Source organism: Nicotiana tomentosiformis, chromosome 4 (assembly GCF_000390325.3).
Source record: "Nicotiana tomentosiformis chromosome 4, ASM39032v3, whole genome shotgun sequence".
Taxonomy (NCBI): domain Eukaryota; kingdom Viridiplantae; phylum Streptophyta; class Magnoliopsida; order Solanales; family Solanaceae; genus Nicotiana; species Nicotiana tomentosiformis.
The window spans coordinates 35,329,440-35,353,263 of record NC_090815.1 but is presented as its reverse complement, the minus strand read 5'-3'; the positions used below and the strand labels follow the sequence as shown (position 1 = coordinate 35,353,263).

The following is a 23,824-nucleotide window of genomic DNA, read 5'->3' as shown; positions in this document are numbered from 1 at the left end:
ACTTCATCAATTTCTAATGAACTGTGAACTCACAAAATGTGTACTCCAAAAAAAAACTCAAACCTTATGTATCTAAATTGTTGAATCGGTAGTTAACTCGCAGAAAATATGCTGTCCAATTTGACTAAAAAGAATCACATAACTATAAAAAGAAACAATATCCTTATAGTTCTATGCACCCTATTAATTCCTTGTTATCCCTCTCTAGCTTTTAAAGGAAAGAAAGAAAGAAATTTAAAGGTCAAAATTTCCCCTGCTAATTTCTCAAAATGGTGGAATTGTTTCTTGTAGCATTACTATTGTTCCAAAATTGTATAATCACACTTGGTTCTGCATCCCATCATGAGAGGCTAGTTATAAAAATTATTCACTATGATTCTGTCAACTCGCCTTTCTACGACCCAAAACTGACACTTGAAGATCGCGTCAAAAGAATGAATCAAAGATCAGAGGCTCGCATTTCAGATCTAATGAATGTCTCAAATAATCTGAAAGAAGATGCGGTTGACGTTCGGATTTACCCAGCATATACCTCTCAGTTTCTTGTTCCATTAAAAATTGGTACACCTCCTGTGCCAAAAATTCTTACCATGGACACTGGGAGCGTATTACTTTGGGTCCATTGTGGCTATACCATTGGTGGTGAAGCCTCACCAGCTCCATTGTACCACAATGCACATTCTTCATCATATGAGGAAGATGTGTATTGCGAGACATCTATATGTGATCTTATGACTCTTAGAGGAAGTTGTGGAAGAATCTCAAGGAGATGTGAGTATTTTGTAAAATATGCAACAGGTAAAAGTAAAGGACATCTTGCTTCTGAAGTTGTGTCATTTAAGTCAATCAATGAAACTGAAGTGACTATCAAGCGTCTTATTTTTGGATGCTCAATATATTCTGATGGTGCAAATCGTGTTAGTGGAGTCCATGGATTTGGACAAACAGTTGTGTCTTTGATTTCACAACAAAATTATACTGGATTCTCATATTGTATCGGTGATATAACTGCTGTAGATTACGATTCAAATGCATTAATTCTTGGAGGCAAGCCTATAATGGAAGGAGCGTCGACTCCCATGTTTATGGTTATAGGCAAATACTTCATAACTTTAGAAAAAATCAGTGTCGGGGACAAGTTTCTTGACATTGATCCAAGCATGTTCAAGAGGATCGATCACCAAGGCGGAATGCTTGTTGATACCGGGGCCACATCTAGTTATTTGCCTAAGATAGCATACAAGTAACTGAAGGAGGAAATTAGATCTGTAATTGGTACGACGTTGGAAGAGTTTATAAGCGAAAGACCAGAAGAGCTTTGTTACTATGGAGTTGTTACCGAGGATCTTGAAGGCCTTCCAACAGTAGCATATCATTTTGTTGAAAATGCTAAAATGGAGTTTACTGCTGAGAATTTGTTTAAACAAGATAAAGCTGACCATTTCTGCCTATCCATACAAATTTCTGAAAACAAGAAGATTCCTATGCCTTTTAGCGTACTTGGAGTTTGGGCGCAGCAATTTTTCTATATCGGCTTTGACTTCAACACCATGAGAATGTCCTTCACTAGGATAGATTGTGACCGCTTGTTTGATTGATCATTATATTGTACTAAATTGCTTGTATTTCCTAATTTCGTAGTGTTTGCAATCTTGATCTATTGTACTAAATTGCTTGTATTTTCCTAATATCCTAGTGTTTGCAAACTTAAAAATTTCAGTGAGCCAATAGAGAATAACGTTTAGAAGCTCTAACTAATTAAATTCATTTACGGAACCATTAAACAACTTCAAAGAATTATCGAGACACTAAAAACTAATCTACAATTAAATGTAGTGTCAGATTATTACGTGTTAGACAAACTTTCACAACTGCACGCAAAGTTCAAATTCTTATTGAGATAGAGGGTGTATCCATTATAGGACAATAATCAATTGAGCTTAGTGCTGGCAAATATACGAGTTGGATCGAATTTGGACGGGTTGAAAACTAGTTGACACATAATTTACCATATTTAAAAGGACGGGTTGAACGCGATCGAGTTTATTACGGACGGATTGAACGGTTCAAGCAAATTTAGATGGAAATTGCCACCAGTAATTGAACCTCATTTATAATTTGATACATGGCTAAGATACTACTACTAATCAAGCATAAATATTTTATTTATACTCCAACTTTGAGGAAACACCTGACACATTAATATATTATCAAAAACCCAATATATAATTCAAATACATTGTGGCAGAAGTTCAAATCATGAATCCGTCTTTGAGGATCACCATTGATGAATGATCATAGTTGGATCAAAAGCTACACATGCTACTTCTAACCACTCCTGAGGTGGAGATAATCTGAAAGGTCTTTTAATATGGGAAACACTGTCCTTAACTCTGTCAGTGAAGGCTAAATGACAAATATGTTGTGTTAGCGCAGTTTCATTATTGCTGAAAATTGGAACTTGTTTTAGGGCTTCGTGGAATTCTGATACTGGCCATCTATTTGTTACCTCATGACTAAGGTGTAGAAGTCCGAATAGCTCGTTGCATTTATTGATAGTCCTAAAACTTTTTTCAAACACTTCATTGGACATTGGAGTAAACGAAAGGTGTATACAGTTCTCTATTTCTTCTTCTACATTCCATGCAGTAGTCGATGAGATGAATATAGACACGATAATTATGATTGTCATAATTACACTAGATCTTTGAGCTTCCATTGCTGGGGAATCTTCTTAGTTTTGGAATACGAAAAAGAAGAAAAGAATAATTTGTGGTTAGGATTGGTGCTAGGGACAATGAAGAGTGTAAATATTTTTTGTTTTAGTCAGGATTTATAGTACTTTTTACCTAATTCAAGGTAAAGTAGAACTAGGGTTCTTCTTAACCAAATTTTGACACAATAACAACTCCTAAATAGGATATTTTACGTCTCCATTACAAATTAGGAATTCCGTCAAGAATATATGGTTTCTTTTTCTTTCCATTTTCAAAATTGCTAACGCATGCAATTTTTACGCGTGAATTTGAAAAATATTTTTCTGATAATTTCTATGAAACAATTTAAAAACATCCAAATTTTTTGAATAGTTTATTAAAAGTTTTTTACTAAAAGTACTCTCAACATCATGCTAGTTTCCACTTGTACTTTCGAAAAATGTTTAAATAACCTTCATTATACCATGAGTCCAAATATACTCATGCAATTATACTTTGGGTTCAAATATACCTCTCATTTAAACGGAGGGACATGTTTCATCGTCCTGTTGGTCAATTCTAAATATCTCATAATTAATTAAAAAGACTCATACCCATAACCATACCCACTGCCCATACCCGAAAAGTAAATTTTTAACTCAATTCTTTTGTAAACACGGAAAAAAACTGAAATATTTTTTACTAAAAATTGAAAAAACCGAAAATATTTTTTTATCCAGTCTTTACAAAAAATATTGCTTTATAAAAAATCAGAAAAGCAATTTTTTTGTAAAAACTGAAAAAAGAGATTCAACAAAATATTTTTGTTTTTTTTTAAAACTAATGCACATGTAGTCCACTGCATTAGAAAAGTCTTTTTTTCCAATTTTTTTTTAAAAATATTTTTCAGTTTGTTTTTAAAGCAATGTATTTATAAAAACTTGAAAAAGAATATTTTCGTTATTTTCAGTTTTTAGTAAAAAATAATTCAATTTTTTTCCAGTTTTTACAAAAAAAAATTCTTTAGAAAATTGCTTTTCGGGTATGGGTAATGGGTATGGTTATGGGCATGAATCTTTTTAATTAATTATGAGATATTTAGAATTGGCCAAGAGCACGATGACATGTGTCCCTCCATTTAAATGAGGGTATATTTGAACCCAAAGTATAGCGGCATGGGTATATTTGGACTCATAGTATAACAAATGATATATTTAAATATTTTTCGAAAGTACAGGGATATATTTGACCATTTTTCTTTTAAAAAATATATATACAGACTCTACAACTTGAACAGAACTGCAAAATTTAGAATAAAAGAATATCAACATATCTAAATTGTGGTGATGACCTTGGATATATATACATTTCAATATTTTCAAAAGATTAAATCCTACTTACCCCTTAATCTTTTAGGGTAGGGAAACAATACTGCTCATCCCCCCTCCCAAACACACACATTTTGAATGGGAAAGAGAACTCTGTTGGACCCAAAATCAACCAAAAAAGAGAAAACATCACTAGAGTTCACAAATCACACTATCCATTGTTTGAGAAAAAACTATGGGAAAAGAGAATATGAGTTCTTACAGTTTCCTTCGTTGTATCCTATGAAAAGAGAAAAATATTTTAAGGGTATATTTAAATATTTTTCGAAATTACAGGGGTATATTTGGCCATTTTTCCTTTAAAAAATATATATACAGACTCTACAACTTGAACAGAACTGCGAAATTTAGAATATAAGAATATCAATATATCTAAATTGTGGTGATGACCTTGGATATATATACATTTCAATATTTTCAAAAGATTAAATCCTACTTACCCCCTTAATCTTTTAGGGTAGGGAAACAATACTGCTCATCCCCCTCCTAAACATACACATTTTAAATGGAAAGGGAACTCTGTTGGACCCAAAATCAACCTAAAAAGAGAAAACATCACTGGAGTTCACAAATCACACTATCCATTGTTTGAGGAAAAACTATGGGAAAAGAGAATATGAGTTCTTACAGTTTCCTTCGTTGTATCCTATGCAAATCCTAAGCCTCACAAGTAATGATATGAAAATCTTTAACTGTTTTACTAGGAAAAGCTAATATATCCCGGTAAAAATGTCAAAAAAGCTAATGTTGATCCAACCCCAATCATCTGGAGATCTAATCAATTTTTTTAGTCTCTTTTTATTCCAACTAGTCTTAATGTACGTGTTGTACGTGTTTGTTACGTCAATTGTAACGACACAACCGGTCGTTTTGATTTTTAGAACTCTGTTCCTCTAAATAAGACTCCACATATATATTTTTACTAATTTATGACTTGCGGGGATGGTTGGTTCGGGATTTGAAAGTGTTTGGGTTGAAATCGGAACACTCAGTTCCTTAATTTGGCTTTAAAAGGCCAAGTTTGACTTTGGTCAACATGTTTAGAAAATGACCCCGGAATCGAATTTGACGGTTCCAGTAAAATCGTATAATAATTTTGGACTTGGGCATATGTTCGGCGCTTAATAGTGAAAACTAGCTATTTGATGGTTTTAAGGTTCTTTAAAAACAATTGGTTTGGAGTAGGCTTTGGAGTAGGTTTTAGAGTAATCGAGGTCCATTTGAAATTTCGAGCCTGGGAACAGCTCTGTATGGTGAATTAAGACTTGCACGCAAAATTTGGTGTCGTTCCGAGTAGTATAAGTATGATTCGGCACGTTGTGAGGAATTTAGAAACATGAAATTCAAATTTTGATCCAATTAGGTTTTGGGGTGCGATTCTTAGCTTCGTTATTGATTTACGTATTTCGAGAGTTCGAGCAAGTCTGTATCATGTTTACAGACTTGCTGGCGCATTTGGACGGGGTCCCCGGGGGCTCGGGTGAGTTTTGAATCATCCGGAGCTAAGTTAAAAAAATCAAAAATTCCAGTTTTGGTTTCCTTCTTCGCGAATGTGTGAGGCCCCTCGCGTTCGCGGTGAAGGAAAAATGGGGCTGCACAATTGCCCTTCGCATTCGCGAAGCCTTGGGTTTTTGCCTTTCGCGTTTGCTGACGGGCGACGCATTTGCGAAGCCCTAAAGTTTAGGCCTACATGTTCGCGATGATCTACTCGCATTCGCAAAGAAGGACTGACCGGGTGAGAATTTCCCTACGCGTTTGCGAAGGGCAGGCCAATAAGCCTTCGTATTTGCGAGACCCCTGTTGCGTTCGCAAAGGGTAGTTTTACAGCTAGAAAATTTTGCCTTCGCGAACGCGAGGCAGTTCACTGTACCGCACATAATGTCTTAAAAATGGGGTTTCACCATTTTTAACCCCATTTCTTCTATTCTTGGGCGATTTTGAAGCTTCTTGAGAGGAGATTTCAACTAGCAACTTGAAGGTAAGTAAATTCTACATACTTTGAGTTAAATACATAGATTATGGGTAGATTATAACCTGTAAATTATGAAAATCAACGGTTTAGATGAAAAACCTAGGTTTTGATAAAAATGAGGTTTTAACCACGAAAATGGTTATGGAATTGGATGGAAATTGTATGTTTGAGTTCTTGAGATTATGGGTACCGATTTCCACCAAAGATTTCCTAAATCCGAGCACGTGAGCCCGGGGTGAATTTTAGAAATTTTTCCATTTGGGTCGGGCAATTAATTTAATAGTCTAGTTTCGAATTATTGAACATGTATTAATTATTTTGTATACCATTTGGATAGTTTCGGATTTTTCCATATCGAATTGAGACTTTAACGCGACATTGTGATCGGGAAATGGACTTTGAGAGAAAGTAAGTCTCTTGTCTAACCTTGTAAGAGGGAATTTACCCCATAGGTGATTTGAATTAATAATTGTTGCTAATTGTGGGGGCTACATACACACGAGGTGACGAGAGTCCGTGCGTAGCTACTAATTATGCTATGTCTGGGTAGCTTAAGATTCAAATCATGAATTACTTGTGATAATTTTATCCTTTATTTAATAAAAGTATTGGAATTATATTATAAATTATTAGAGGAAATATTAAAATACTGAAATTTCACATACCTGAATTTTTGTGCAAAATATTTGACTGTTAATGGAAAAGTTTCATCCTTATATGTTACCCTTATAATATCTTCTTATTCCGGAGGTTCATAAGAAAATGTCATCCTTTCTTGTGGAGCTGGCCGAATGCCTCGGCAATATAGATGCATCTATAGATCGTGCCGCATGTCCCTCGGCAGTGTACATGACACTCTGGATCGGGTCGTATGACCTCGGCAGAAATCGTGCCTAATAATAATAATTACACGATATCTTGATATTTTATTGCAGCTTGTGAAGCTAATTGATAAATTGGAAATTATTGAAATTGAAAGAATTAATTATTTCTGCTTGTTAAGGAAATTATTGTTGTTTCCATAAATCATCTTTATTTAAATATTTCTATTGTAATATTATCGACCCATAATGAGTGTCAAAGTCGACCTCTCGTCAATACTTCTTCGAGATTAGACTTGATACTTACTAGGCATACGTTGTTTACGTACTCATGCTACGCTTGCTGCACTTTTTGTGCAGGATCTGAGACAAGAGTTTTAGGTGGTCATACCGGAGCGCATCTCGATCCACCAGGCATGGTCACAAGTTCACTATCACAATACGTCCGGCGTGGTCACATGCTCACTATCATAATCCGGCCGGCGTGGTCACATGCTCCATATCACAATGAAAGCAGATATACAAGAATACAAGTGCATGATCAATAAATGTCAAGTTTCGTACTCCTTATCTGGAGTAATGATGGTGTATGCATATGCGAGTATACTATCTTAGTCCAAGTCAATAAGTTATATCAAAGACATAGAGTAGCTCATTAGAAACAACACAACAAGTCATGTAAGATGCATGACACACATGAGGGAAATCACACCATTACACGAATATCATCAACATTAGGCCCACATGCCATCATAAATCATCCCTGACATAGCCACCCTTATCTCTTCGTATTGACAATATTATAATAGTCACATGTATTGTCCCGTCCAGGCATTTAATACAATAACCATCCGTAACAGTCCGCCTAGACCATAACACAATTGCCACATGTATCAGTCCGCCCTGACAATATATCAACAACCACCCATATCACTTCACCCTCAGAATATATCAATAGCCACCCGTATCACTTCGTCCTGACAATATATCAATAGACACTCGTATCACTCCGCCCTGACAATACATCAATAGCCACCCGTATCACTCCGCACAATCAATAACAGTGAGATGCCACTGTTATACTCCGCATAGCAGCAATCAATCCACACAATACACCCACATGTGCAAACATCACAACAACACGACATATCAACTCGTACTACAAGTTCCCATAGGCCACAGCCTTTCCAAAATAACAATACTAATATCACCACAATACCTAGCCCACGGCTCAACCACAATGTGCACAAGAATCGCAATAACAACAAAATGAAACGGGAAAAATAACTCGACAATGAATAATACTTTATTTAACAACTTCAATAAAACAGGTTTATGACTTTCAATGACTTCACATCAAGTAATTGCTTAAGAATAAACTCAATAATGAAGGTATTTTCCATGCAATGGCAACTCTAAAATTTAGTGTATGACATAAGGTGTAATGACCTGACCGGTCGTTTTGAGCTCTAATGCGTCATTCAGCAGTTTGAGGCCATGAACAGCTTCACCTCAGGTATTATGACTTGTACGCATGATCGGAATTGAAATTCGGGAAGTTCAGAGTTGATTTGAAAAGAAAATTCTAAGTTCAAAAGCTTTAAGTTAGGAGAATTGACTGAAGTGCGATTTTGCATAAATGACCTCGGAATCGGGATTTGAAGGTTCCAAAAGATTCGTATGATGATTTTGGACTTGGGCGTATATCCAAATCGGGTTTTGGATAACCCGAAAGAGTTTCGGCGCCTATTGTGGAAGTTGGCATTTTGGAAGAATTTTATAAATTTGGGTTGAAGTGCATTTCAATGTTATCAATGTCCGTTTGGTATTCCGAGTCCGGGAATAGCTCCGTATGGTGATTCTGAAATAGGGAGCGCGTCCGGAAGTGGATTCGGAGGTCCATAGGTAATTTTGGAGTCATTTAGCTAAAACTAGAAATTTGAAGGTTTTTGAGAAGTTTGACCGGAAGTGGACTTTTTGATATCATGGTCGGAATTCGATTACAGAAGTTGGAGTAGGTCCGTAATGTCAATTATGACTTGTGTGCAAAATTTTAGGACAATCGGACATGATTTGATATGTTTCAGCATCGATTGTAAAAGTTAAAGTTTCAAAGTTCATTAAGCTTGAATTGGGGTTCGATTGATGATTTCGATGTTGTTTGATGTGATTTGAGGTCTCGAGCAAGTTTTTATTTTTTTATGGGACAGGTTGGTATGATTGGACGGGGTCTCGGGGGGCCCGGGTGTGTTGCAGGGTGGTTTCGGATCATTTCGGGCTGTTTTGGAACTGCTGATTCTGGTGTCTAGTTTCCTTCTTCACGAACGCGAAAGGAAGTCCCGCGTTCGCGAAGAAGAAATTTTGGGGGTGCTGGATTTGGCCTTCGCGAACACAAATGAAGTATCGAGAACGCGAGGCAGTAGCTGGGAAGGCCTTCGCAAACGCGAAGAAGAAAGGAGGAGGCGGGCCTTAGGCCATTTGGCCTACGCGAATGCGAGAGCTTGAACGTGAACGTGATGCCTTGCATGGACAGGCCTTCGCGAACACGACATTGGTCACGCGAACGCGAAGAGAGATTTTGGGCAGTGGCATTTTTGGTCTTCGCGAATGCGAGACCTTGGTCGCGAACGCAAAGGCCTGTCTAGCATGAGGGGTTGAGTTTAAAAACGGGGGTTAAGTTTATTTCACCCATGTTTCATGGTTTGGGCGATATTTTGGAGCTCTTGAAGAGGGGGATTTCACCATCCAGCGTGAGGTAAGTGATTCCTACTAGTTGTGAGTTACATACAAGGTTTATACAAGGATTTAGGCATGAAAATGTCCATGCTATGGGTAATGTTTATTTTCGAAAATTTTCAGAATCCGGGCACGTGGGTCTGAGGGTGATTTTACCGATTTTTCGAGCGGATTTGGAAATTATAATAAATTAATTAATTATGAGTATTAGAGTATATTTTGATTGGGTTGCAACTTATTTGACTAGTTTTGGAGCGACGGGCATCGGTTTGAGGTGTTAGGGAGGTTTTGGAGCTGGTTATGGAATTTCGGAGCAAGGTAAGTCTCCTTTCTAACCTAGTAAGAGAAAAATTACCCCATAGGTGAAATAAATCAATGTGTGCTCCTATTTGTGGGGGCTACGTACGCACGAGGTGACGAGATTCCGTACGTATCTACTATTATGCTTAAGTTCGGGTAGTCTAGGACCCAAAAGCATGCCTTACTTGTAATATTTACAATCTTGTTGTCAATTTAAAATACTTAAATCATATCGAACTTTGTAAATAGATTTCTAAAAGGCTAGACATCGTTCTCTTGATTTGTAAAAAGAGAAATTGCCTTTACCTTGGATAATTGCCCTTGATGAATTCTTGATTGATTGTTTGAATGTGTTATCTTTTGTGGAACTGGTCGAACGCCTTGGTAGATTAAATAGATGCATCTATGGTTCGCGCCATTCGACCCTCTAGCAGTGCTCAGTTTAAATATTATGTTGGATCGGGCCGTACGACCTCGACATGATTTGCGCATGCTTGTATTACTTGCCTTGAAATTGATAAATAATGATATTGCCTCCCTGGTCTGAGATAAATTGATAAATAACGAAATAGGAATTTGGAAATCTCTTATTAACAAAAGAATTGTTTACTCATTTCATGATATTAGGCTTACAACCGTTCTACATTATCCATGCTTAAATTATATCATTGGTATATTAATTATAGCCTATAGTACATGTCTGAGTCGACCCCTCATCGCTACTTCTTCGAGGTTAGGCGAGATACTTACTGGGTACGCGTTGATTTAAGTATTCATACTACACTTGCTGCACATTTTGTTGTGCAGGCACATATTTATTATTGGCCTTGTGGGCGCAGCGGCGTGGTTGATACATGGACTTAGGTGAGCTGCATTTTTATGAGACGATTCGCAGCCTGCAAAGCCTCCTTCAGAGTATTTGTATTTTCTTTTCTATCCAAATCTGTATTTTGGACAGTTATTGTATTTTATTTTATCTCCTAGTAAATGCTCATGCACTTGTGACACCGGGTTTTGGGATTGATTATGGGGGTTCAGTATTGAAATTGATAAAAATATTATTATTTATTCTGAAAAATTCATCCTTTACTATTTAATTTGAATGAAACTATAATTTCAAAAATATTAAAATGAGAACCAAGTTAAGTATTTATTTTTGGCTTGCCTGACAGCAGTGTCTGGCGCCATCACGACCATTAATAGATTTTGGGTCGTGACATAAGGTAACAATGAAAGAGATGATCATGAAATGGAAACTACGTCTAAATCCATGAGAATAACTTGACAACTAAGGAATATCATATAACAATTTCAGTTAAGAATAATTTAACAATAAAGGAGGACATATTATAATAAAAGAGGTCAACTTCAAATAAAGCATATAAGAGTAAACTTGACAAGTAAAAGATATAATATATGCTAACAGCTTCAAATAAAGCATGTGAGAGTAAGCTTGACAATTAAAAGATTTAACATGTAATAATAACTTCAAATAATTGCATGAAAGAAGCCTAAGATTCTAAACCGGTCATTTCAGTATATAAGTCCGTGTACACATTCGTCACCTAATGTACACATCTTCCACATAATTCAAATAATGCAATTAAGCTCAACCCCCCCCCCCCCCCCCCCAAGTTATGAAAGATACTTACCTCAAAGAACCTAAATCAATACTCTAAATAGACCTTCCTGTGTGAAACAACCTCCGGACGGCTTGAATCTAGCCAGAATAACTTAATATCATAAATAAAAGCCATAGAAAATAATTACAGATAATAAGGTTTCGATCTTTAATGAAAATAAAAAATTCAACCCTAGACTCGCGCCTCGGAACCTGACAAAACCAACAAAATCCGATCACCTATTCTGATACGAGTTCAACCATACCAAAAATACCCAATTCCGACCTCAAATCGGCCATCAAATCATCATTTTATGTTTAAGAAAGTTTTTACAAAAATCCTCAATTTCTCCAATATAAATCATTAATTAAATGATAAAAACAAGGATGGTATCATGAAATATAACTAAATTATGTTCAAGAATACTTACCCGAATCCAAATCGTGAAAATCCCCCCTCAAACAATTGCCCAAAACTGAACTCTACAACTCAAAATATGATAAAATAACCAAACCCTCAAACTATATATATGCTTCCGGTGAAATCCGCTTTTGTTGTCAATTATCGCATCTGCGATGGCCGCATCTACGGCAAATGTCTCGCATCTGCGAGAACCCAACAACTGGCGCCCACTGCATCTGCGATTCACAAAGCACTTCTGCGCTTACGCTTCTCCGATCCCTCACCGCAGGTGCGGTTCCGCTTATGCGATAAGACGACCGCATATGTGGTCCCTGCCTTCTCCAACCAAAGTCCGCACATGTTCTCATTTGTCCGCTTCTGCGGTCCCTTATGCGCAGGTGCGAAGGCATCACTACACAAATTTCTCAGGAATTCAACAAGGTTCCAAAATGATCCGCAACTCGTCCGAAACACACCCGGGACCTACGTGACCCCGTTCAATCATACCAACCAATCTCAAAACATAACGCGGACCTATTCGAGGCCTCAAATCACACCAAAACATATTAAAATCACGAATCGCACTGCAATTCAAGCCTAATAACCTAATGGACTTTCAACTTCGACAACTCGTGCCGAATGATATCAAATCAACTTCGAATGACCTTAAATTTTGAATGCAAGTCCCAATGATACAACGAACCTATATCAACTCCTGCAACCACAATTCGAGCCTAATAACAATAAATTCAACTCTCAGTCAAATCTCTCATCTTTCTAAACCTTCAACTTTTCAACTTTCGCAAAAAAGTATCCAATCAACCTACGGACCTCCAAATCCGAATGCCGACATATGCCTAAGTCCAAAATCACCATATGAAGCTATTGGAATCATCAAAATACTATTCCGGAATCGTCTATACAAAAGTCAAACTCCGTTCAACTCTTACCACTTAAGCTTCTAAAACAAGAATCATCCTTTCAAATCGATCCCGAATTGCACGAAAATTAAAACTGACCATACACGCAAGTAATAATAAATCAAATGAAGCTACTCAAGACCTCGAACCACCGAACGGAATGCTAGATCTCAAAATGGCCAGTTGGATTGGGTCGTTATAGTATCGCAACTAACCAAATATCATGTAGCTTCACAAAAAGCAACATTATTACTAATGTTTATAATCTTTGATATCAAACACCTCATATATTGGAATATATCTAGAAAGTCATATGTAAATAAATTCTTATCGCATTTATGGATATATCATACTGAACTTTTTAAATCTTGAATAATTTTAAATTCTTAAATATTAGGACGTAACACGTAGTTCAATTGAATTGAAATTTTTGCTAATTAGTTAATTTAAAAAGTAACTATTTGTTTTCAACACTAAAAGTAACTATTTTAAAATATTTAAGTGTAATTATAAAGGAAAATAAAAATATTTTTCTTTATATTAGTAAACTTTTCAATAATAAAAAAATAAATTAAAGGAAACAAATTAGTAAAGTAATAAGAATATGAGCTGCATTGATCGAGAAAATAATAGTTGAACTCCACAAAAATATGGCAACCAAGTTGCTACAAGAAGTTGCCAGCGAAAGATTTAGAGCACCAAGCACTTGAAAGGGAAAAAGAACAAAACTTTCATTCTTTTAATTCACTTTGAATCAAATAAGGAAATGAAGAATTTTTATAAGGTAAAATTTTAATTGATTTCAAAATCTAAATATTAGGAGAGTAGCTTAAATTATTATTTGTCCAATATAAAATCTGTTTTTAAAGAGTAAAAAGCCGAACGACATTTCACTAAGGGTTTTCGTATTTTTAATATAGTAAATATAGATTATATTGAACTTCCCAAACTAATACACCCAAGTGTGTACATATAACTGTGTGGGAGTTAGCATGGTCTTGATTCACTATATCTTGTGTATACGGGTAAATCCGAGCTCGACGCTTGGCCGAGTATGTGGAACAATAGACCAGGTTCGACACATCTGCAATAGATCGAAGTTACAAATGAAACCGAACTCGATATCGAGGTTCGAAGTTCGACAAGACCATCAGACTTGCCCTCGAGTTTACCGAGGGCATGACCGATCCTGCTTCTAACGACCTCGAGGACCAGCTTTGCCAGCTCATCCGATGTAACGACCCGGCCAGTCATTTTAAATGTTGTAGCCTCATTCCCCTAATTATTGCTCATTCTGTACTTTATAACTATTATGTGACTTGTCGAGGTAATTGGTTCGGGTCCGGTGAGGTTTTGGAATGAATTGGAACACTTAGTTCCAAGTTTTAAAGCTTAAGTTCAAATAGTGACAGGATGTCGACCTATGTGTAAATGACCCCGAAATGGAATTTTAATGAGTCCAACAACTCCGTATGGTGATTTTGGACTTAGGGGCGTGTTTTATTTGGAATCCCGTAGTTAAATTAGGCTTGAAATGGCTAAAATAGGAATTTGAGTTTTGAAGTTTGACCGAGGAGTTGACTTTTTGATATCGTGCTCGGAATCCAGTTCTAAAATTTTTTATAGCTCAGTTATGTTATTTATGACTTGTGTGCAAAATTTGAGATTAATCAGACTTGATTTGATAGGTTTCGACATCGAATGTAAAAGTTAAAATTTCTAAGTTTCATTAAGCTTGAATTGGGACATGATTCATGATTTTTGCATTGTTTTATATGATTTGAGGTTTCATATAAGTTTGTATGATGTTTTAGGACTTGTTGGTGTATTTGGTGGAGGTCCTGAGGGCCTCGGGTGAGTTTCGGATTGTTAACGGATCAAAAATTGGACTTAAACAAGTGCTGCAATTCTTATTCTGCTGGAAATTCGAGGGCAGAAATCGAAGCCATAAACGAGGCCGAGGATCGAAGGCCGAATATTGAGACCGAGGATCGAAGGCCGAGGATTGAGGCCGATGATCGAGGGCCAGGATTGAAGGCCGATGATCGAGGGCCAGGATCGAAGGCCGATAATCGAGGGCCGGGATCGAGGGCCATGATCGAGGCTATGATTGAGGGACATGATCGAGGGTCGAAGATCGAGGGCAGCCTAGACAGAACTGTATGTTATAAAGCAGCCGACTTGGGAGACCGAGCATGATATGCGCAGTTGTTATCCTCATCTTTTCACCACTCCGGTATAATTCTAAACCCGTTCGAGGACGAACGTTTGTTTAAGAGGGAGAGGATGTAATGACCCGGCCAATCATTTTAAAAGTTGTAGCCCCATTCCCCTAATTATGATCATTCTGTACTTTATAAATGTTATGTGACTTACCGGGTTAATTAGTTCGGGTCCAGTGAGATTTTGGAATGAATTGGAACACTTAGTTCCAAGTTTTAAAACTTAAGTTCAAATAGTGACCGGATGTCTACTTATATGCAAACGACCCCGGAATGAAATTTTGATAATTCCAACAGCTTCGTATAGTGATTTTGGATTTAGGGGCGTGTTCAGAATTTTATTTGGAAGCCTGTAGTTAAATTAGGCTTGAAATGGCTAAAATAGGAATTTGAGTTTGGAAGTTTAACCGGGGAGTTGACTTTTTGATATCAGGCTCGGAATCCAGTTCTGAAAATTTTCATAGCTCTGTTATGTCATTTATGACTTATGTGCAAAATTTGAGTTTAATCTGACTTGATTTGATAGATTTCGACATCAAATGTAGAAGTTAGAATTTTTAAGTTTCATTAAGCTTGAATTGGGGCATGATTCGTGATTTTTGCGTTGTTTTATATTATTTGAGGTTTCAAATAAGTTCGTATGATGTTTTTGGACTTTTTGGTGTATTTGGTTGAGGTCACGATGGCCTCGTGTGAGTTTCAGATGGTGAACGGATCAAAAGTTGGACTTAAACAGCTGCTGCAATTTTTATTCTGCTGGAAATTCGGGGGCAGAAAGCGAAGCCATGATCGAGGCCGAGGATCGAGGCCATGATCGAGGGCCAGGATCGAGGGCAAGGATCAAGGCCATGATCGAGGGCCAGGATCTAGGGCCAGGATCGAGACCGAGGATCGAGGGCAGCCTGGACAGAACTGTAAGTTATAAAGCAAGGGACTTCGTCCCATTTTCTATTTTTGACAAATTAGAGCTTGGGGAGAGGCAATTTTTGGGAGATTTTCAAAGAAAATATCGGGGTAAGTGTTCTTATCTCAATTATGGTTAGATTACCCGAATCCATCATTTATTTTTACCATTTAATTAGTGTTTTGAGATTGAAATTAGGAAAAATTTTAGAAATCTCATAGAAACGAATTATTGAGATTTCAGTGTCGATTCGGAGTCGGATTTGAGTGAAACTGGTATGGTTTGACTCGTAATTGAATGGGTTGTCGGATTTCGTAACTTTTTCCGGATTCTGAGTTGTGGGACCCACGGGCAATTTTTGAGTTAATTTCGGATTTTATTGAAAAATGTAGTATTTTCTTATGAAATTGATTCCTTTAATTTTTGTTGACTGTATCGAATTATTTTGGCTAGATTCGAGCCATTCAGAGTTGGATAATCGAGGAAAAAGCCTACTAGTGGATTAAATTGGAGCAAGTCGAGGTAAGTGACTTGTCTAACCTTGTGTAGGGGAAATTTTCCCTAGGATTGGTATTGATATGATAACTGTAATGTGTTGAAAGTCGTGTACACGAGGTGACGAGTGTGTACACGGGCTAAATGTGAAAGATTATGTTTTTAAATTGTGTAGATCACTGCTGCGTATTAATTAAATTATTTTATCTTTTTATATTCTTTATCATTGATCTGATTTATATACTTTAAATTTGTTTGACCTTCTCCTGCTAATTGTTTCTACCTGTTTAGCTGAAATATGGTTTCTTTTATTCGGTGCATTATTTGAAGGTGGAATTTCTTTAATTCAAATATTATTAAAAATGAAGTATTTTTACATTTAAAATTTTGATATTTAAACAAGACGGTAAATTTGTGAAATATTATTTCGCTGAGTTATTTATTCCCGAATATTTTGTAAGATTATGTATTCAATGTGATTGATCCGTGAGCTTTCTGTAGTGGAAAATATTGTTGATATTGTTTATTTTGGCAAATTGAATTATTTGGGCACTTGAGGTACAAATTGTGATATATTGTGATATTGATACGCATGTGGTGGTATAAGGTATGGGTGTTGAAACGCATGTGGTGAGATAAGGGTGGCCTGATACGCGTGGCTAGTAGGGGAACTACTAGAAGTCATGCGGTGTGATAAGGGTGGCTAAAACGCGGGATGCTATTTCAGAAAAAATATTTTCTTTAAAATTTATTGTGAAGGCTCCCGCGGTGATATAAGGAAATGAGATATTATGAATTTATTTATGATTTGGGACTACGCGGCGGTACCTCGGGAGTGCCCTTGTTGATATTTCTTTGTGGCTGCATTTGCCTTTAGTTATTGTGGTAATTTCTTTAAGGTTGTAAATTTCTGTTTTCTTTCTGTGAGGTATTGTTTGCCCTCATTTTGTGTAATTTAAATGGTGACATACTACTTGATTCATTTCTGTTGTCATTTTATTGTTATTATATTGTTAAACATTTTACCATGCCTTTATTATTTCCAGTAGGCCTGACCTCACCGCGTCACTACTCTACCGAGGTTAGGCTTGGCACTTACTAGGTACCGATGTGGTGTACTCATACTATGCTTCTGCACATCTTTTTGTGCAGATCCAGGTACATCCTACCAGTCCAGACATCAGTAACCTACCCATGTACGGAGACTTCGAGGTATATCTGCCAGCGTCCGCAGACTCCGGAGTCCCCTTCTATCCTTGTTATGTTGTTTCCTTATTTTTCTTTAGATTCTGATATATAAAGACATTGAGGATAAATTCTTAGAGGCTTGTGACTTATTTCTACCGAGTTTTGGGAGTTGTAATTATTTGAATTATAATTTTATTTATTTTAGATTTCTATTGATATTTCCGCATTGATAGGCTTACCAATTCTTAGAGACTAGGTGCCATCACGACATCATATAGAAGGAAATTTGGGGTCGTGACAACGGTCTACATAGTTTCTTATAAAATAATGTCTTAAAAGCTTCATCTCCCTCAATATATAAAGGGAACTTAGTAATTCATCAGTCATATGGTAACATACTTAAAAGAACAACACACTATCTTTTCCAGCGTTGTTCATATTATTTTGGCTTCAATAATATTCTGGTCCCAATAATACCATTCTCAAATTGGAAGGAAGTAACTTTGCAAGGCTTAAGTTGTTTAATCTGTGTGGTTTGCACTTGTGTTTCTATTTATTTTCCCATATTAAATCTGATTTCTCACTTTGTATCAAATTATATCACATATCCTGAAAACTGCATACAAATTCAATTGTTATCCGATTTTCAGGGTAAACAGTTTGGCGCCCACCGTGGGGCTAAGGATAATAGTGGTTATTTGATACAAATCTCTATAACACACACTACTTTACACTTGCTCTTTAATGTGTCTTTGATTTCAGGCTAAAGATGACAAACTCTTAATTACCGCCCCTGCATATCAATAACGGATCTGGTCATCAAGGTGAGAATAACAACGTGACGCCCGGTGATGTACGGCCACCCGCTGACCCCGTTGGGACTCGGGCCACGGATCCGATTGACGTTAATTCATATGTGGCCATCGACGCGAACCAGCATACTGGTCCCGAAAACAGCGTCCATGGTAGGACCCGATCTGCAGTTCGAAATACCCAAAATATCGAAGAAGACTGGATCAGCATATGCATGTTCTTTGAAATGCTGCAAGCTCAACATGGAAGATAGCTCAGTTGCAGAGCCAAACCCAGGCACCGAGCAACCTTGAACCCGGTCCACCCCAAGAAGTCACCCACTGAACGGGGTCAGCCGTAGTAAGGTCAACTGAACAAGAATCGGGGACTAACCACGAAATTATAAAAATGCTCAAGGAACTGACAAAGAGGATAGAGTCAGGAGAAAAGAAGATCAAAGAAAATGATTACAAGGTCAAAACCTATAATTCCAGGGTAGACCAAATCTCAGGAGCGCCCCCGATACTGAAGGAACTATATTCAAAGAGGTTAGTACATAATCCTTTTCTACCTAGTGCGGCCCTAAAATCGATCCCTAATAAATTTCGTATGCCCGAAATACCTAAGTACAATGGAATGACCGATCCAAACGAGCATGTAACCTCTTATACATGTGCTATCAAAGGGAACGATTTTGAAGACGGTGAAATCGAGTCTATCTTGTTGAAAAGATTTGGGAAGACCCTGTCGAAGGGAGCCATGATATGGTATCAAAACCTCCCTCCTAATTATATTGGCTCATTTGCTATGCTTGCAGATTCTTTTGTAAAAGCACATATTGGTGCCATCAAGGTCGAAACCATGAAATCAGACCTTTTTAAGGTCAAACAAAAAGACAACGACAACTTGTGGAGAGTCTTGATCCCGGGTGTGGTGCATGGAATTTCAGCACTTCAATCATCACTCGGGAACTATCGATCGATTTTGGGCCTAAGGGCAATCTTAATCTGAGTTTGAGTTATCACTCGGGGACTGTCGATCAAGTCGAGCCTAAGGGCAATCTTAATCCGACTCTGAACATTCACTCGTGGACTGTCTATCAAATCTAGTCTAAGGGCAATCTTAATCCAAGTTTGAACATTCATTTGTGGATTGTCGATCGATTTCGGGCCTAAGGGCAATCTTAATCTGAGTTCGAACATTCACTCGGGCACTAGGCATTGAGCTAAAGGTAATCTTAAATTCGAGTTCGAATATTCACTCGAGGACTGCTGATCGAAAAACAATCTCGGACATTCCAAACTATCAGATTACAAGGGCAAAAGACCTATTAGGCAATGCCCGAACTGAAAAGTCTAAGGCCATATTAACACGACTCGGAGACGTCCGAGGCTCGTAACAAATACAAGGCCTCTTATTACCGGTTCTAAAAGCTGCCCAAGGTAAGGCAACAAACCTAAGATATTTTGGGGAAAAGTTTTCAGTAACACCGAACCCCTACAATTCCTTAACCCAGAAAGGTAGTAAAGGTAAGGATCATTCGAACCTTCGAACACAACCTTATTATTTTATGCTAAGGCATCTCGACCTTTGCAAATACAAATAAAGAAAAAAAGAAATTTGAAAGCTATGAAAGGGAAAAGACTTATATATATCAAAAAAAAATTACAAGGGTTGAATAGTCCTGTTACATGTTATATACAAAGGCCAGATTGCCTCAACAAAAGAGATAGTACAAAAAATTTGAAATGGCCTAATCTTCACCGGGGGCTGCGTAATCACCTTCGGAGTCTTCCTCACCACCGGACTCGCCTGACTCTTTAAACGCATCGGAATCCTCCTCGGGAAAAGATAGCCTTCAAGCATTGGCTTCACATGTCTTGGCGTTCTAAATTTCATTCAATATGTCGAATTTCTGGGCATGGACTCCCTCGAGGTTCTTCCTTCGGGATTCCCACCATGCATGCTTCAACATATTTTTTGCCTGCTCCTGGATAGCCTCGGCATAGACTTTAAGATGGGCCATCCCTTTGTCATCTTCGTTCTGGGCCGTAATGACTTCTAACTTAGCAGCCTCGAGCTCCTTGGCCAAATTCTCTTGGCCAGAAACAACTAAACTTATTTGAGATTAGAGTTCCTCGATCATTTTGGCCTGAGCCGAGATCTTCTCCTTAGCAGCCCAAAGCTGAAACTCAGCAGAAGCCAATTGTGCCCGAGCAATTTCTTTTTCCGAGGCCAGACGGTCCATAATTTTCTTCCATTCTTCGGCCTCGGCTTTCATCGCATCCACCTCTACCCGAAACTGCCCGACCTGGTATAGTCTCTTTTGAGATTGTAGTTTTGGGTCATTAGCAAAAATATCAGAATGATCGAATATTCGTATTACCTGTTCAAGCAAACCGGCATTCTCCTTCTGAGCCGTTTCTAACTCGGCATGAAGCTTATCACTAAGAAGCCTGTAAGTATCCTTCTTCTCAGCAAGCTCCTGAGTCTCGGCCTCGTGATGCTTGAACTCCTCCCGGAAATGGAGAAAGGCCTCATGATGAAGAACTGAGGCTTGCAAGCACAAAGGAAAATGTTAGGATTATTCACTATCAAATCTAAGTATATAACGAAGGGATATGCGAAATTACCTTATTCAGTGCATGTTGAGCTTCGTTGAAAAGACAGGGCGCCTCTACCTCGTTCATTTTTATTTGATCCTCTTCAGTAACCAAACACCGAAGGTAACTAACAATTTCCACCGGGGCAGAAAGAACCCGGGCGTCCCCCGGGATGGACATATAAATTGCCCGCCTCCGAGAAGGATCGACACTCCGAGCGGAGAACTAGTTCACTAATTTTGGGCTCGGAGAGGATCTACTAGTTCCCGAGGATGATATCTTCCTCGGTACCGGTAAGTCGCCCAAACCGACAACATCCTCCGAAGCAGCGAAATCCATGCCATCTAAAACATTATGGAAAGGATCGACTACTCCTTGGGCCCCTTCACCAAGGTTACCTCTTAACGTCTAAGCCTCGTTTATCATAGAATTTGTGAATGAAGGTGACCCAGAAAGGTCAATCATCCCAAGTGCCTCTTTGGGTGAATTATCTTCCGACCGGGATGTACCGGCCATATCTTCTTTTTTGATTTCGCTGGTTCGGGCCAAATCGGTCTCGACCCTATCGAAGACTTCAACCACTGTTTCTTCTACGACCTCCATGGCTCGAGGCATTTCGGAGTTGCTTCTCACACGGGCCACCAAATCAGAATCTTCTTCTTTCTCGGACTCATACCTCAATCGATTGAGTGAGTCAAATGAGAGTTCTCGAGCTCTAGCTTTCTTAGGCTTATGCACCGGCCGCTTCCTCGATTTTTTATTTTCAGGGTTTGAGGGACTCGGGGCTTTCCTTTTCTTCTTTTCTTTGACTTGTTTCGAGGCAAGAGGATCAAAGTGTATATCATCATCAGCTGATAGAGGCCTCATCTCGACGTCCTTTCCTAAACCTGCAAAATGATAGTGTAACGGATCAGAGGCTAATGATGAAAAATGAGATCAGACATATTGTTAAGTAAAATCCCTTACCATGATTATGGGCCTCCCATCCACCCTTCGAGAGCTCACGCCATAAGCGCTCAGAGTAAGGTCTCTGTGTCTTAATTACATCGACCCACTCTTTAAGTTCGGGAACGTGGTTCGACATCTGGGCAACAACTGCATCACATAACATCAATGAGAAACCAAATGGAATGAAAAGCAATAAAAGGAAGACGGAAGGCAAAGCTAAGACTTACGTTTCGTGTTCCATTTCTCAGGGAATGGCATGTCCGCAACCCTGATTAAGTCCGAGGTCTTCACTCAAACAAATATACCAAACCAGCCCCGGTCTCGATCCTCGTCGATACTCGAAAATAGGGTCTTGGTGGCTCGGCGTGCAAGCTTAATTAACCCTCCTCGGTAAAGTCGAGGGCTGTACAGGCGCATGAGATTGTCACGACCCGAAATTCCCACCTTCGGACCGTGATGGCGCCTAACATTTCACTTGCTAGGCAAGCCAACATTAGAATAACATTATCCATTTTTAAAACAATTTTAAATTTATTAATAACAAGGAAGCAAATACGGAAGCAATTTTGAAATAATCCATAATAATAACGGTGTCTAAATACCATCCCAGGATTGGTATTACAAGTGCACGAGCTTCTAGAATAAATACAAATAAAGGTCTGAATAAAATAAAGATGTGTGAAAATAAATACACAACTAAAGTATAATAGACGGGGACTTCAGAACTGCGGACGCCATGCAGTTATACCTCAAGTCTCCTCTGGTAGCTGAAATCCGAGCAAGTTTATGGTACGCCGCTGGGACCAACTCCAAAATCTGCACAAGAAGTGCAGAGTGTAGTATCAGTACAACCGACCCCATGTACTGGTAAGTGCTAAGCCTAACCTAGACGAAGTAGTGACGAGGCTAAGGCGGTTCACTTACATTAACCTGTACGCAATATTGATAATAACAACAAATAATATAAATAAATCAGGTAACTCATTAATAATAATTGAAACCAACCCAGGAGTCATAATCCATTATTATTTCAACTAATTCTGTTACAGCGTGCAACCCGCTCTCACAATATATTCACATTCAATTCTGTTGCAGCATGCAACCCGCTCTCACAATATATCCATTTTTAATCAAGTCTGTCATATATTTATTTCAATCAAGTATATATATAGACTTTTAAATAAGTCTATTGCGGCGTGCAATCCGATCCCCCAATATTGACTTTTCATTATGTCCATTGCGGCGTGCAATCCGATCCCCCAATATTGACTTTTAATAAGTCTGTTGCGGCGTGCAACCCGATCCTCCAATATTAACTTTTTAACAAGTCTGTTGCGGCGTGCAACCCGATCCTCCAATATTAACTTTTAATAAGTCTGTTGTGGCGTGCAATCCGATCCTCCAATATTAACTTTTTAACAAGTCTGTTGTGGCGTGCAACCCGATCCTCCAATATTTCCATTTCAATCAATTCTTATAGAAGAAATTCCCCAATAAATGCAACAATTAATATAAATTCATAAGACAACAAGCATACAACAATTATAATTTAATTATGAAACAAACAATGAGAATTAACAATTTATTATAGAAATCAGGGAGAAAATAGGCAGTTTAATATTTGATATGCTAAATGTCAAATAACAATTGAAACACATAATTCAAATAGCATGTAACAATTAATGCAGGAATTCAAGAATTAATATTTTGACAAGGAATAAGAGAGAAACAATTATTATAGTAATTAATTTATGATTAAAAATAATTTATGATTTTTCAAGTAAGCAGGCAAACAATTAATTTGACGACGTATAG

The 23,824-nt window shown here is 37.8% G+C and overlaps 1 protein-coding gene across 1 annotated transcript; it reads left to right on the top strand.

The window, feature by feature from the left end:
• Positions 1–269: 269 nt before the first annotated feature.
• Positions 270–1,598, top strand: LOC104105103 (aspartic proteinase CDR1-like). Its single transcript, XM_070200702.1, has 2 exons — positions 270–1,196; positions 1,254–1,598. Exons 1-2 carry the CDS (start codon positions 270–272, stop codon positions 1,596–1,598), a joined length of 1,272 nt encoding a protein of 423 aa, XP_070056803.1.
• The last annotated feature ends 22,226 nt before the right edge of the window (positions 1,599–23,824 follow it).

Coding starts and splice junctions, on each gene's coding strand:
- LOC104105103 (XM_070200702.1), top strand. CDS start 270: ATGGTGGAATTGTTTCTTGTAGCATTACTATTGTTCCAAAATTGTATA. Junction 1,197..1,253: donor ATCACCAAGGCGGAATGCTT/GTTGATACCGGG, acceptor AAGTAACTGAAG/GAGGAAATTAGATCTGTAAT.